Here is a 12,478-nt window from a genome sequence, read left to right as displayed (position 1 = left end):
AAGGTGGGGCGGGGAGGGCATAGAAGCTAGGAGTCGGCAGCACTGACCCCCAGGCCAAGCCTGAGCTGTGGTCTGGACTCCAGCTCCATGTTTCTTGGTGCCTAGGCACCTCCTGCTCCAGAAGAGTGGTGGGTGCTGAGTTGGGGGCTAAGACAGGGACTTCTGTGGGGCTGGCCCAACTCTCAGGGTTTGTTGCTTAGAAAGTGGAGGAAGGGAGAGCCCACCACCTCTACGAAGAGACTTATGGAAGAAGGTCCCGATGAGCGGGGCCCGAATGGCAGGTTGGAACAGGGAGCGGGTGGATCATTAACCAGCTGGGAACCCGTGTGGTGCAGGCTCAGCCCCATTGGTCCCCAACCCAGTCAGGCCAGGGCTGTCACGGGGGCGGGGGCTCCTTTAGGCCATTGCAGGTGGCAGCTCTCACTCTACTTCTGGCCTGGCCTGCTCCCTGCTGACCCCGGTGCCGGCATGACTGAGGCCGGCCTGGGGTGCTGGCTGCTCTGGGCCCTGCTCCTGCTCTTGGTGAGTCCTAGGGCCTGTGCCCCCCACCCCATTGTTGTCTCCTATTGAAGGCCCAGGGTGAGCAGAAGCTGGTGGTGCCCAGGCTGGGGGCTGAGGGGGGTGGTCCTAGAGCCTGGGCCCTGCAAGGAGCATGGTGAGGGAGGGCCTCAGGGTCCAGGGACCCAGCTACCTGGGAGAATAAACCAGGGGCCAGGCTGGTCTCTGGATGTATGATGGGTCTCTAGCCACCCCAGAGGAGGGGATGTTGGTGCAGGGTCCTGGACTGATTGCTCCAGCTGTCCAGGTCATGGGATTGAAGTAGACCACAAGGTCAGGGAGGGCCAGGCAACCCTGAGGCTCAGAGTCATTTCATCCCTGGTCGTGCCGTGGGATCCTGGCGCCAGGTGGCTGGGGGTGGAGGTGGGTGTTGATCTGTCTCTGGAGATGCTGGAGGGGTGGAGGGGAGGAGAGCCAGTCCTGAAGATGTGTGTGGGGTGGGTACCACCTACAGAGCCCTTAGCGCCCTGAGAAGTTCTGAAGGTCTGGACTCTTAAGTCTCTTACTGGCTGTCACCTGCATGAGGATGGGCGATGCCTTTCGGCCCAAGTGGGCAGAATCAAGAGGACATCCCCGCACACAGCATCTCCAGAGAACACCCCAGCAGGGCCTCGGGAACAGCTGTGCAGCATGGGAGCGGCATGGGGATGACGTGATATGGACAGTGGCCCTGGACCCCCTCAGGTTCCCAGAGACCCAAAGCAGCACCTGGGAGTCAGCCTCAGTCCCTTCCCCTCTTCTGGTCTCGTCCAGCCTCCCCATTTCTCTCCAGGACCATTGCAGCCACCTCTGAAGGGCCTCTGTCCCCTCACTTGACAGGTGTAACCTTTCTAAGGTGCAAATCCCACTTAAACCAGGCCATTTCTTTTCCTTCCATGCCTCCAATGCTCCCAGGGTTATTAGTTTAGCTGTGCCCCTCCTGGTCTGCCCCCCTGCCCTCCTGCTCCACGAGGCCCAACTCCCCAGGCTGGGTTCACAGCGCTCTGGCAAGGCCAAGTGCTGCCTCCCAGACCCATGGCCTCAGACACTCTCAGCATCTCCCCCTCCAGGGCCGTGCTGCTCAGCGTCCACTCCCCTGCTGACCACCCTACCCCTGCTCCTTTTTCTGCAAACCCACCCACCCTCCCTCGGGACACTGGCACCCATTGCCCCGGCCAGCTCCCCTTGGCGCTGCGGACCGTGGGTGACATCCTTGTGCCCACAGGTCCGGGGACAGCCGTACACACCCATCCACCAGCCGGGCTACTGTGCCTTCTACGATGAGTGCGGGAAGAACCCGGAACTGTCGGGCAGCCTCGCCCCTCTGTCGAATGCATCCTGCCTGTCCAACACACCCGCCCGCCACCTCACGGGCCAGCACCTGACCCTCCTCCGGCGCACCTGCCCCGGCCTCTACACAGGCCTCAACACCACCTATGCCTGCTGCTCACCTGAGCAGCTGGTGGCCCTGGAGCGGAGCCTGGCCCTCACCAAGGCCCTCCTTACCCGCTGCCCGGCCTGCTCTGACAACTTCGTCAGCCTGCACTGCCACAATACCTGTAGCCCCAACCAGAGCGTCTTCATCAACGTGTCACGTGTGGCCAAGCGGGAGGCCGGCCAGCTCCCAGCCGTGGTGGCCTACGAGGCTTCCTACAGGCGCAGCTTTGCGGAGCAAGCCTACACCTCCTGCAGCCGCGTCCGTATCCCCGCGGCGGCCACCCTGGCCGTGGGCACCATGTGCGGCGTCTATGGCGCGGCCCTCTGCAACGCCCAGCGCTGGCTCAACTTCCAGGGGGACACGAGCAATGGTCTGGCTCCTCTGGAGATCAAATTCTATCTCTGGGATGCTGGCCAGACCCCCGGGAACGGGATGAGGCCCCTGGATGAGCAGCTGGCAAGCTGCAATAGGTCCCAGGGAGAAGATGGGGCAGCCTGCTCGTGCCAGGACTGTGCTGCGTCCTGTCCTGTCATCCCACATCCCCAGCCCCTGGATGCCACCTTCCGCCTGGGCCACATGGCGGGCGGTCTGGCCCTCATCATCATCCTCTCCTCCGTGTTTGTCATTCTCACCGCCTTCCTTGTACTGCCCCGCCTGGCCATCGGTAGGGACAAGGCCAGGACACCGGACGTCAAGAGGAGTGCAAGCTGCTTGGACAGGCTCAGCCTGTCCACCCACACTCTCCTTGGCCACTTCTTCCAGGGCTGGGGTACCCGGGTGGCCTCGTGGCCGCTGACGGTGCTGGCTGTGTCTGTTGTGGTCGTGGTGGCTTTGGCGGGGGGGCTGGCCTTCATGGAACTCACCACAGACCCTGTGGAGCTGTGGTCGGCCCCCAAGAGCCAAGCCCGGCGTGAGAAGGAGTTCCACGACCAGCATTTTGGCCCCTTCTTCCGTACCAACCAAGCCATTTTCACGGCTCCCCACAGGGCCCCATACAGATATGACTCTCCTCTACTGGGATCCAAGAACTTCAGTGGGATCCTGGCCCTGGACCTGCTCCTGGAGCTGCTGGAGCTGCAGGAGAAGCTGCGGCACCTCCAGGTGTGGTCACCAGAGGATCAGCGCAACATTTCACTGCAGGATATCTGCTATGCCCCCCTCAACCCGTTCAATGCCAGCCTCTCCGACTGCTGCATCAACAGCCTCGTGCAGTATTTCCAGAACAACCGCACGCAACTGCTGCTCACCGCCAACCAGACCCTGATGGGGCAGACCTCCCAGGTCGACTGGAGGGACCACTTTCTCTACTGTGTCAAGTAAGTCCTCTTTGCATACAGGCAGCAGGATCACGAAGGCTGACTCTGGAAAGGGTGTGTGTGGCAGCTGTTAGCTGGCCTCCCAGGAACCTGAGGCCAGGCATCTAGCTCAGGCTGGAGGGATTTGGGGTATCTCTGGGGAGCAGCTGTTCTCCATGTCTGTCTTGGTGCCTGCACAGGACCATGTTTCTCTCCATGCACCTTCTCCAGCTCCTCTCTCTTCCTTCTCGCAATCCTAAATTTTGCGAGTTTGCATGTGGCTGTCACAGCCTCTCCAGCCTCATTGCATGTGGACTTTCTGCTGAGTTCCTAACACAGCTGTGGGCATCCCTCCATTCTCCTGGTTTGAATCTTTAGAAAGGAATCTGATTGGCCCAGCTTGTGTTGTTTGCTTTTGTGTCAGGCCTGGGTTATGGGCCATTAGGCCCTCAGCCCATAAGAATTTGTGATATGAATAGAAAAAGGTGCTCCCCAGGTTGGCCACACCTGGACAGGGCACCCCTTTAGATGGTTTTACAGCTAGGCCTTTCTTGGTCCTCTCTGCTGTGGTATGGATAGACATACAGGATGGCTGCCAGGCCGTGGGGCTGTGAGTGCTTCAGGAGGGACTGAAGCTTCCTGAGATTGAAGGAGACCAGTGATCTGACATCATTTGGTCTCCAGGCCCCTTTACACTCTTAAAAATGACTGAGGATCCCCAAAGGATCTCTGTCTATGTGGGATCTGTCTACTGACATTTACCACACTGGGAGAAATTTTTTAAATGTATTAATTATTTTAAAAATAACAGTAATGAGCTTATTATGTGTTGGCACACATAGCATAGTTTTATGTAAAATAACTTCTAGTTTGCTAGCTGCTGGAATGCAATATATCAGAAACAGAATGGCTTTTAAAAAGGGGAATTTAATAAGTTGCTAGTTTACAGTTCTAAGGCCGAGAAAATGTCCCAATTAAAACAAGTCTATAGAAATGTCCAATCAAAGGTATCCAGATAAAGATACCTTGGTTCAAGAAGGCCAGTGAAGTTCAGGGTTTCTCTCTCAAGTGAGACGGTATATGGCGAACACAGTAAGGGCTTCTTTCTCAGCTGGAAGGCACATGGTGAACATGGCGTCATCTGCTAGTTTTCTCTCTCAGCTTCTCGTTTTATGAAGCAACCCGGGAGGCGTTTTCCTTCTCCATCTCCAAAGGCTCGTGGACTCTCTGCTTCATGGTGCTGTAGCATTCTCTGCTCTCTCCAAATCTCTTTCATTCTCCAAAATGTTTCCTCTTTTATAGGACTCCAGAAACTTATCAAGACCCACCCAAATGGGTGGAGACATGTCATCACTTAATCCAGCTCAACAACCACTCTTGATTAAATCACATCTCCAGGGAGATGATATGATTATAATTTCAAACATACAGTATTGACCTAGGGATTCTTCTGCTTTACGAAATGGGATTCTGATTAAAACATAGCTTTTCTAGGGGACATACATCCTTTCAAACCAGCACAATAACTATATTTTCCAACCCGCCCCTCCAAAAAAAAAAAAATGGTGAGACAAGTACATCATTTTACCCCTTTCAGGGTTATTGATTTTATAGCTTAATAGGAGACAACTGGATTCTGGTATCTGACTCTGCGTTCAGTCTGTTGGAATGTGTTAGTTGAAGTGTACTAAGACTCTCTGGCCTTGCACATGTATGTAGTTGGAAAGGGAAGGAGTGTCTTAATAGTCTTTTCAGACAATTGTAGATATTCTTCTCCAATACTATACCAAAACTCCACAGTGGCCTTTTTTAAAATATTGGTTGCGATATGGAATCTGAAACCATATCAATGAATGTTTTGTACTTTGCACACTTGAGAGAGAATGAAGGTAATAATGGTAAATAACAGCTTTACGATAACTTTGGATGTAATTTTGACCTTACTGCCCCTTGGGAAGGCGTCCAGGATTTCTGGAGTTCCTCAGACTACATATGGAGAACCTCTGGAGTGGACAAGTGAGCCAGTTCTCTCTTCCAATTGCCACTCAGCTTTCTGTACCACAGCCCAGCCTAAAGCTTGGACCACCTCTCAAGAGTGTCCATGCTCCAAGGCAGGGCACTGTGCATATAACCAAACACGGGAGGAGGAGGATGAGCTGGGAATGGGACTGGCCCTCAGATAGAGGCAGGAACAAGAGAAGGCTGTGCTACTGTTCCAGGAGGCACCAGTGGGCAGGGTCCCAGATGCACGGCATCTCAAGGTTGTCAGACCTCACAGTGCTGGCTTGATGCTGATTTTGAATTCTCGTAACCCCTGGGTGGTCTAATCATCCTCTCACTTACTCCATGCCAAGGGTGAAGTGGGGGGCTGTCCATCCATACACCCCCTGCATCTGCATGGCTCAGTTTACAGAAACTCAAGTCATAGGGTATACAGAGACCTTGTCCAGGATTGACTCTATGGGACTCCTAGGCTCGGGGGCCTGCAATCTGAACTCCAGCACCCAGATGGTTTCAGGGGGACCTGGGAGGGAGAAACAGTTGAGAGAGCCGTGTTCATGACTTCCCAGCTCTAGGTCAGTGGTGAGAGCTCAGATTCTTGGGCCAGACCTCCTAGGATGGAATCCTGGTTCCCCCACCTGCTTTGGAAGCCTGTGTTTATTGCTCAATCCCACTTTCTTCACCTAGAAATGAGAATAATGATGGCGCCTGGACCACAGGGGCTGGTGTGAAGATAAATGAGATGAAAAAGAGAGTACTGGAGCAGCATTCAAAACATTAACTTCAACAACTGGGGCCTGCATGAGATTTTGTTTGGAGAAATGTTTCTGAGTCTGGAGGCATTTAAAGTCCAATAGCTTAAGTGATCCTCAGTGTCCCTCTGGCTCCTGCTTACTTGCTTTAGGCCTGGGGTGTGGAGGGGGAACTGAGGCAGGGAGGAAAGGTCCTTTTCCCTCTCCTTGTCCTCTACTTTCAGTGCCCCGCTCACCTTCAAAGATGGTACCAGTCTGGCCTTGAGCTGCATGGCTGACTATGGGGCCCCTGTCTTCCCTTTTCTTGCCGTGGGGGGCTACAAAGGTAAGCTGGGCAGGCCCCGAAGGTAGCCAAAGAGGGAGCAATTATGAGAAAAAGATGATGGGGCAGAGGACTGAGGATGGTGACAGGCATTCTGGCTGCTGAGAGATGGCCAGGGCTTGTGGTGGAGCTCAGGAAATCAGGGCTACAGCCCAGGCCATCCTTTTTGGCTCTGCCTTCTTTCTCTGCCACCTCCCTCACTTTCTTGTAGTGTGGCTCGTATGTGCTTATTTTCTGCTGGGATGGGGAGTGAGATGGGAGAAGACCTCATCAGATGAGGAAGGCATGGGCGTATTAGGAAGATTTAAGGGCAGAGCTTAAATGGGGTTGAGGCTGGATGGTTGGAGACTCCTGCCAACACTTCTTCCTCAGGAAAGGACTACTCTGAAGCAGAAGCCCTGATCATGACCTTCTCCCTCAACAATTATCCTGCTGGGGACCGCCGGCTGGCCCAGGCCAAGCTGTGGGAGAAAGCCTTCTTGGAGGAGATGCAAGCCTTTCAGTTTAGGACAGCTGGGAAGTTCCAGGTCACATTCATGGCAGAGGTAGGGTTCAGGGTGCCCTGGCTTTAGGGTGTAATCCAAGGTTTTGGCATCAAGTCCTGTGTCCCAATACTGATTTTGCCATCTTCCAGAGTAACCCTGGGCCAGTGGCCACCCTTCCCAGCATCCTTATAGACTGAGGTCCATCAGGGTGCTCTGCTGTTATAGTGTTGCTCTGGGGCTTGCAGCAGTTCATCAGGCACACATGTTTGACTGCAGAGTTAGTGCTTACAGTGTTAGCTAGTGTGGTGATACTGATGAGATGATAATGGTGTGACAGCAATTGTGATGATAATGACGATTGTGATGGCGACAGTAATGATTACTGGTGGTGATGTTAATGATGATCATAATGATGATGGTGATTGTGATGATGATGATGATGATTATGACGATGATGACAACAATGATGGCAGTGGTGACGATAGCGATGGTAATGATCATGATGATGGCGATGGTGATGATGATTATTATGATGGAGGTAATGATGGTAGTGATGATGATGACGGTGATGATTAATGATGGTTGATGATGATAATGACGATGATGAAGATTTTTTTCCCTTCTCCTCCCTCAAACTGCGGGCTCTGAGAGCCAGGCCCAACCCTGAGCAGGCCTGGTTACTGATGCTTGTTGAGTGTGTCCATAGCGTTCTTTGGAAGACGAAATCAACCGCACCACGGCAGAGGATCTACCCATCTTTGCCATCAGCTATATCATCATCTTCCTGTACATCTCCCTGGCCCTGGGCAGCTACACCAGCAGGCATCGTGTGCTGGTAAGAAGTGCTTGTGGGAAGGGCAGAGGAAGGATGAGCTGACCCGAGGCCCTGGGGAGCCCTTTTTGGCCTAACAGTCCTGTCAAGGCTTTTAAGACTTTGGTAACTGGAACACCTCAAAAGATAGAGCAAAGTGGACAAACCCATGGGAAACTGAAGTGGTTCTCCCAGAGGGTGTTATTTCTTTGAAATGTTTTGTTTCAAAAGGTCAAGTAAAGTTTCATTCTGCTATGTAAAACATCCCCACTTGCTTAAATGAAAAAAGAATACTTAACATTTCTTACATGTATGTCTGGGGAAGATGTGGCAGACTCACCCTGTGTTTTGGGTACCTCTGGTCTATTCCTTGGGAGGAGGGGTCTGGAAAGGTGCTTATTGATGATATGAGCTCCTTGCCACTGTGGGATAGCAGCAAGCAGAGTGGTGTGATGCTACTCCCTTCCAGCCCTCTTCCTCCCCCAGGCAGGGATGCTGTCAGCAGAAGCTGAGCGTGATTCCATTGCAGGTAGACTCCAAAGCCACACTGGGACTGGGTGGGGTGGCCGTGGTGCTGGGCGCAGTCATGGCCGCCATGGGCCTCTTCTCCTACCTGGGTGTGCCTTCTTCTCTGGTCATCCTCCAAGTTGTGCCATTCCTGGTGCTGGCTGTGGGCGCTGACAACATCTTCATCTTTGTTCTTGAGTATCAGGTAAAAAGGGAGGAGATCCATGCAACTTCTACTTTTGTCCAGCCCTCTGTCCCTGCCCAACATCACCCTGAGCCAACCTGTGCATTCCTTCAGATGTTCTTTGTGCACTGACATATATATTTATAACACCTGTATAAAACAGAATGTTAGCATTTATTTATCTTTCACATGAATGGAATTTTACTGCATGTATCACACTGAACATGCTTATAAAGCTTTCTGTGTTGGTATGCTTCAGGCATCTCCTGTCTTTGTACTGCTGTAGCATTCTGTAGTAAGAAGAAATCAGAGTTCACTCAGCATCTCCCCTATTGATGAACACTTAGGGTTCCAACAATTCACAAGGTCAGATCCTAAGAAGGGGAAAGCATGGCAGAGTTATCAGGTGTCTGTAGCCCAACTGGGGAGGCTAGGGGCAGCCCCGTCAGGACTTGCCTGGGTTTCTTGGCAATGGCCATTCCTGGGGAAGTTCCTTGCTGGCCTGTGAGGAACGGTGCCCTTGCCTGGGCCCTGGACCCTGTTCCTATGTCCCCACACAGAGGCTTCCAAGGAGGCCTGGGGAGAAGCCGGAGGAACACATTGGCCGAGCCCTGGGTAGAGTGGCCCCCAGCATGCTGTTGTGTAGCCTCTCCGAGGCTATCTGCTTCTTCCTAGGTGAGACTTGGGTGGTCTTCCCCAACAGGAGCTGACCTGCTGAGGTAGACCAGAGGGCTGGGCATTGGCAAGGGTGGTGGGTATAAGGTAGACCCCCATTTTTCTGCTCCTGATTGTGCAGGAGCCCACGTCCTGCCCTGGAAACATAGCTGGCTCCTGAAACTAGTATGCTGCCCTGACAGGCCTCTGCTCTTCCCACAGGAGCCCTGACCCCCATGCCAGCTGTGCGTACCTTTGCCTTGACCTCAGGCCTTGCAGTGGTCCTCGACTTCCTGCTGCAGGTGTCAGCCTTCGTGGCCCTGCTGTCCCTGGACTGCAGGAGGCAGGAGGTAGGGGCGGGGAGACCAGAGAACCTTTCCTTCCTCAGTGCAGGAGGCAGGTCCCCATTTGGACTGTGAGTTGGGGTGGGTTCACTTCCAGAAAGTTGGCTCCGAAAGAGAGATTGGGGCAGGGGCAGAAACACTGTGCTGGGAGGGAACTGTTTGGGCCAGTATTGCCCCATTTCCCATAGAAAATAATTTGGTTTATTTTTTTCTTAGAGAATTTGTAGGTTAATAGAAGATTCATGCAGAATATACAAATGCCCCATATATTCCCCCACATATGCCCTTTTCACTATTATTAACACTTTGCATCAGTGTGGTACCTTTGTTACAGTTGATGAAATATTATAATTATTCTATTGACTATAGCCCATAATTTACATTAGGGTTCACCGTTTTGTTGTATGGTCCTATCTGAGGGTTTGTTTTTTACTCCTGGTAACATATATGCAACCCAGAATGTTCCTTTCTAATCACATTCAAATAGATCAGATAGTTGTGTTAATTATATTCACAATGTTGTACTACCATCACTACCATCCATTATCAAAACTTTTCCATCACCCAAAACAAAAACTCTGTACCAATTAAGCATTGTCCTGATTCCCTACCCCACCCTGGCCACTGGTAACTGTATTCTAGTTTCAGATTTGGTAAATTTGTTAGTGTAATTATTTCACATCAGTGAGATCATACAATACTTGTCTTTTGATGTCTGGCTTATTTCACTCCACATGATGTCTTCAAGGTGCATCCACGTTGTCTTGTATGTCAGAACTTCATTCCTTGTCACGGCTGAACATTATTCCACTGGGTGTATATACCACATGTTCTTTATCCATTCATATGTTGATAAAAAATTTAAATAGGAAGTGTGAGTTCTTCAGTTCACTCTTATTTGGGGTCTCTTACCTTTCTGTATAAGTATGATAATTGTACTTTCTATTTCTGCAAAGATGGCTGTTGGAATTTTGATTGGGATTGTCTTGATTCTCTAAATCACTTTGAGTAGAATTGACATCTTAATGTTTATAACTGTGAACATGGAATGGTCTCCCAATTATTTAGCTCTTCTTTGCTTCGTTTAGCAATGTTTTGTAGTTTTCTGTGTATAAGTCTTTTGCAATCTTGGTTAAATTCATTCCTAGCTGTTTGATTCTTTTAATTGCTAATATAAATGGATCTTTTTCTTAATTACTCTTCAGATTGCTCATTACTAGTGAAGAGAAACAAGACTGATTTTTGTGTGTTGATCTTGTACCCTGCCACTTTGCTGAATTTATTTATTAGTTCTAGAAGTTTTGCTGTGGATTTTTCAGGGTTTTCTGTGTATAGGATCATGTCATTTGCAAATAGTGAAAGTTTCACTTCTTCCTTTACAATTTGTATGCCTTCTATTTCTTTTCTTACTCTTTTCTTAATTGCTCTGGCTATAACTTCCAGTACATCGTTGAATAACTGGTGATAGTGGGCATCCTAGTTTTGTTTCTGTTCTTAGAGAGAAAGATTTCAGTGTTTCACCATTGAATATGGTGTTAGTTGTGGATTTTTTATATATCCCCTTTATAATATTGAGGTCTTTTTCTTCTATTCCTAGTTTTTGAAGTGTTTTAATAAAAAAGTGGTGCTGCATTTTGTCAATTGCCTTTTCTGCATCAATCGACATTAAATGTGCTTTTTTCCCCTTCATTCTATTAATGTGGCATATTACATTAATTGATTTTCTTATGTTAAAGAACCCTTACATACCTGGATAACTCCCACATGATTATGGTATATACTTCTTTTAACGTGCCATGGATTCTGTTTGCTAGTATTTTGTAGGGATGTTTGCATCTATATTCATGGGAGACATTCACTGTAATGTTCTTTTTTGTGCATGGTATCTTTATTTGGATTTGGCATTAAGGTGATGCCGACCTCATAGAATGAGTTAGGGAGTATTATGTCCTTTTCAGTTTCTTGGAAGAGTTTCAGCATATTGGTGCTAATTCTTCTTGGAATGTTTGGTAAAATTCACCAGTGAAGCCATCTCATCCTGAGCTTTTCTTTGCTGGGAGGTTTGTTATTTTCTTGCTATTGGTCTGTTGTGATCTTCTATTTCTTCTTAAGTCAGTGTTGGTAGTTTGCGTGTTTCCAAGAATTTGTCCATTTCATGTGGGTTATCTAATTTGTTGGCATACACTTGTTCATACTTGTGATCCTTTTTTATTTCTGTGGAGTTGGTATTAATATCCCCTTTTCAATTCTGATTTTAATTATTTGCAAGTCAGTCTAGCTAAAAATTTGTCCGTTTCATTAACTTTTCAAAGAACACACTTTGGGTTTCGTTGATTGTCTGGTTATTTTTTTTAATCCTCTATTTAATTTATCTCCAGTCTAATTTTTACTGTATCCTTCTTTCTGTGCCCTTTGGATTTAGCTTGCTCTTGTTTTTTCTAGATCCTCAAGTCGTGAGGTTAGGGCTCTGATTTGAGATCTTTCTTTTTTCTTAATGTAAGCAGTTGGAGTTACAGATCTTCTTCATGGCACTGCCTTTGCTGCATCCCATAAGTTTTTTTTTTGCATGCTTTGTTTTTTATTATTAATTAAAAAAAATTAACAAACAAAACAATTGGAAATCATTCCATTCTACATATATAATCAGTAATTCTTAATATCATCACATAGTTGCATATTCATCATTTCTTAGTACATTTGCATCGATTTAGAAAAAGAAATAAAAAGACAAAGGAAAAAGAAATAAAATGATAATAGAGAAAAAAAAAAACTATACGTACCATACCCCTTACCCCTCGCTTTCATTTACCACTATTTCAAACTGAATTTAACATTTGTTCCCCCTATTATTTATTTTTATTCCATATGTTCTACTCTTCTGTTGATATAGTAGCTAAAACGAGCATCAGACATAAGGTTTTCACATTCACAGAGTCTCATCGTGAAAGCGATATCATTGTTCAATCATCATCAAGAAACATGGCTACTGGAACACAGCACTACATTTTCAGGCAATTCCCTCCAGCCTCTCCACTACATCTTGAACAACAAGTTGATATCTACTTAATGCATAAGAATAACCTCCAGGATCACTTCTCGACTGTTTGGAATCTCTCAGCCATTGACACTTTGCCTCATTTTACTCTTC

The 12,478-nt window shown here is 48.8% G+C and overlaps 1 protein-coding gene across 1 annotated transcript in view; it reads left to right on the top strand.

The window, feature by feature from the left end:
- Nucleotides 1-393: 393 nt before the first annotated feature.
- NPC1L1 (NPC1 like intracellular cholesterol transporter 1) overlaps nucleotides 394-12,478 on the top strand; it is a 29,131-nt gene continuing 17,046 nt past the window's right edge. Inside the window, exons 1-8 of the mRNA XM_077118283.1 lie at nucleotides 394-522; nucleotides 1,763-3,291; nucleotides 6,248-6,348; nucleotides 6,718-6,890; nucleotides 7,537-7,665; nucleotides 8,171-8,353; nucleotides 8,893-9,007; nucleotides 9,209-9,336. Coding sequence (XP_076974398.1) covers nucleotides 469-522; nucleotides 1,763-3,291; nucleotides 6,248-6,348; nucleotides 6,718-6,890; nucleotides 7,537-7,665; nucleotides 8,171-8,353; nucleotides 8,893-9,007; nucleotides 9,209-9,336 — 2,412 coding nt within the window. The 5' untranslated portion in view covers nucleotides 394-468. The remainder of the gene's footprint in view (nucleotides 523-1,762; nucleotides 3,292-6,247; nucleotides 6,349-6,717; nucleotides 6,891-7,536; nucleotides 7,666-8,170; nucleotides 8,354-8,892; nucleotides 9,008-9,208; nucleotides 9,337-12,478) is intronic.

Source organism: Tamandua tetradactyla, chromosome 1 (genome assembly GCF_023851605.1).
Source record: "Tamandua tetradactyla isolate mTamTet1 chromosome 1, mTamTet1.pri, whole genome shotgun sequence".
Lineage (NCBI taxonomy): Eukaryota > Metazoa > Chordata > Mammalia > Pilosa > Myrmecophagidae > Tamandua > Tamandua tetradactyla.
Note: the sequence above shows the minus strand (reverse complement) of the source record. Positions and strands in the feature narration are given on the sequence as shown.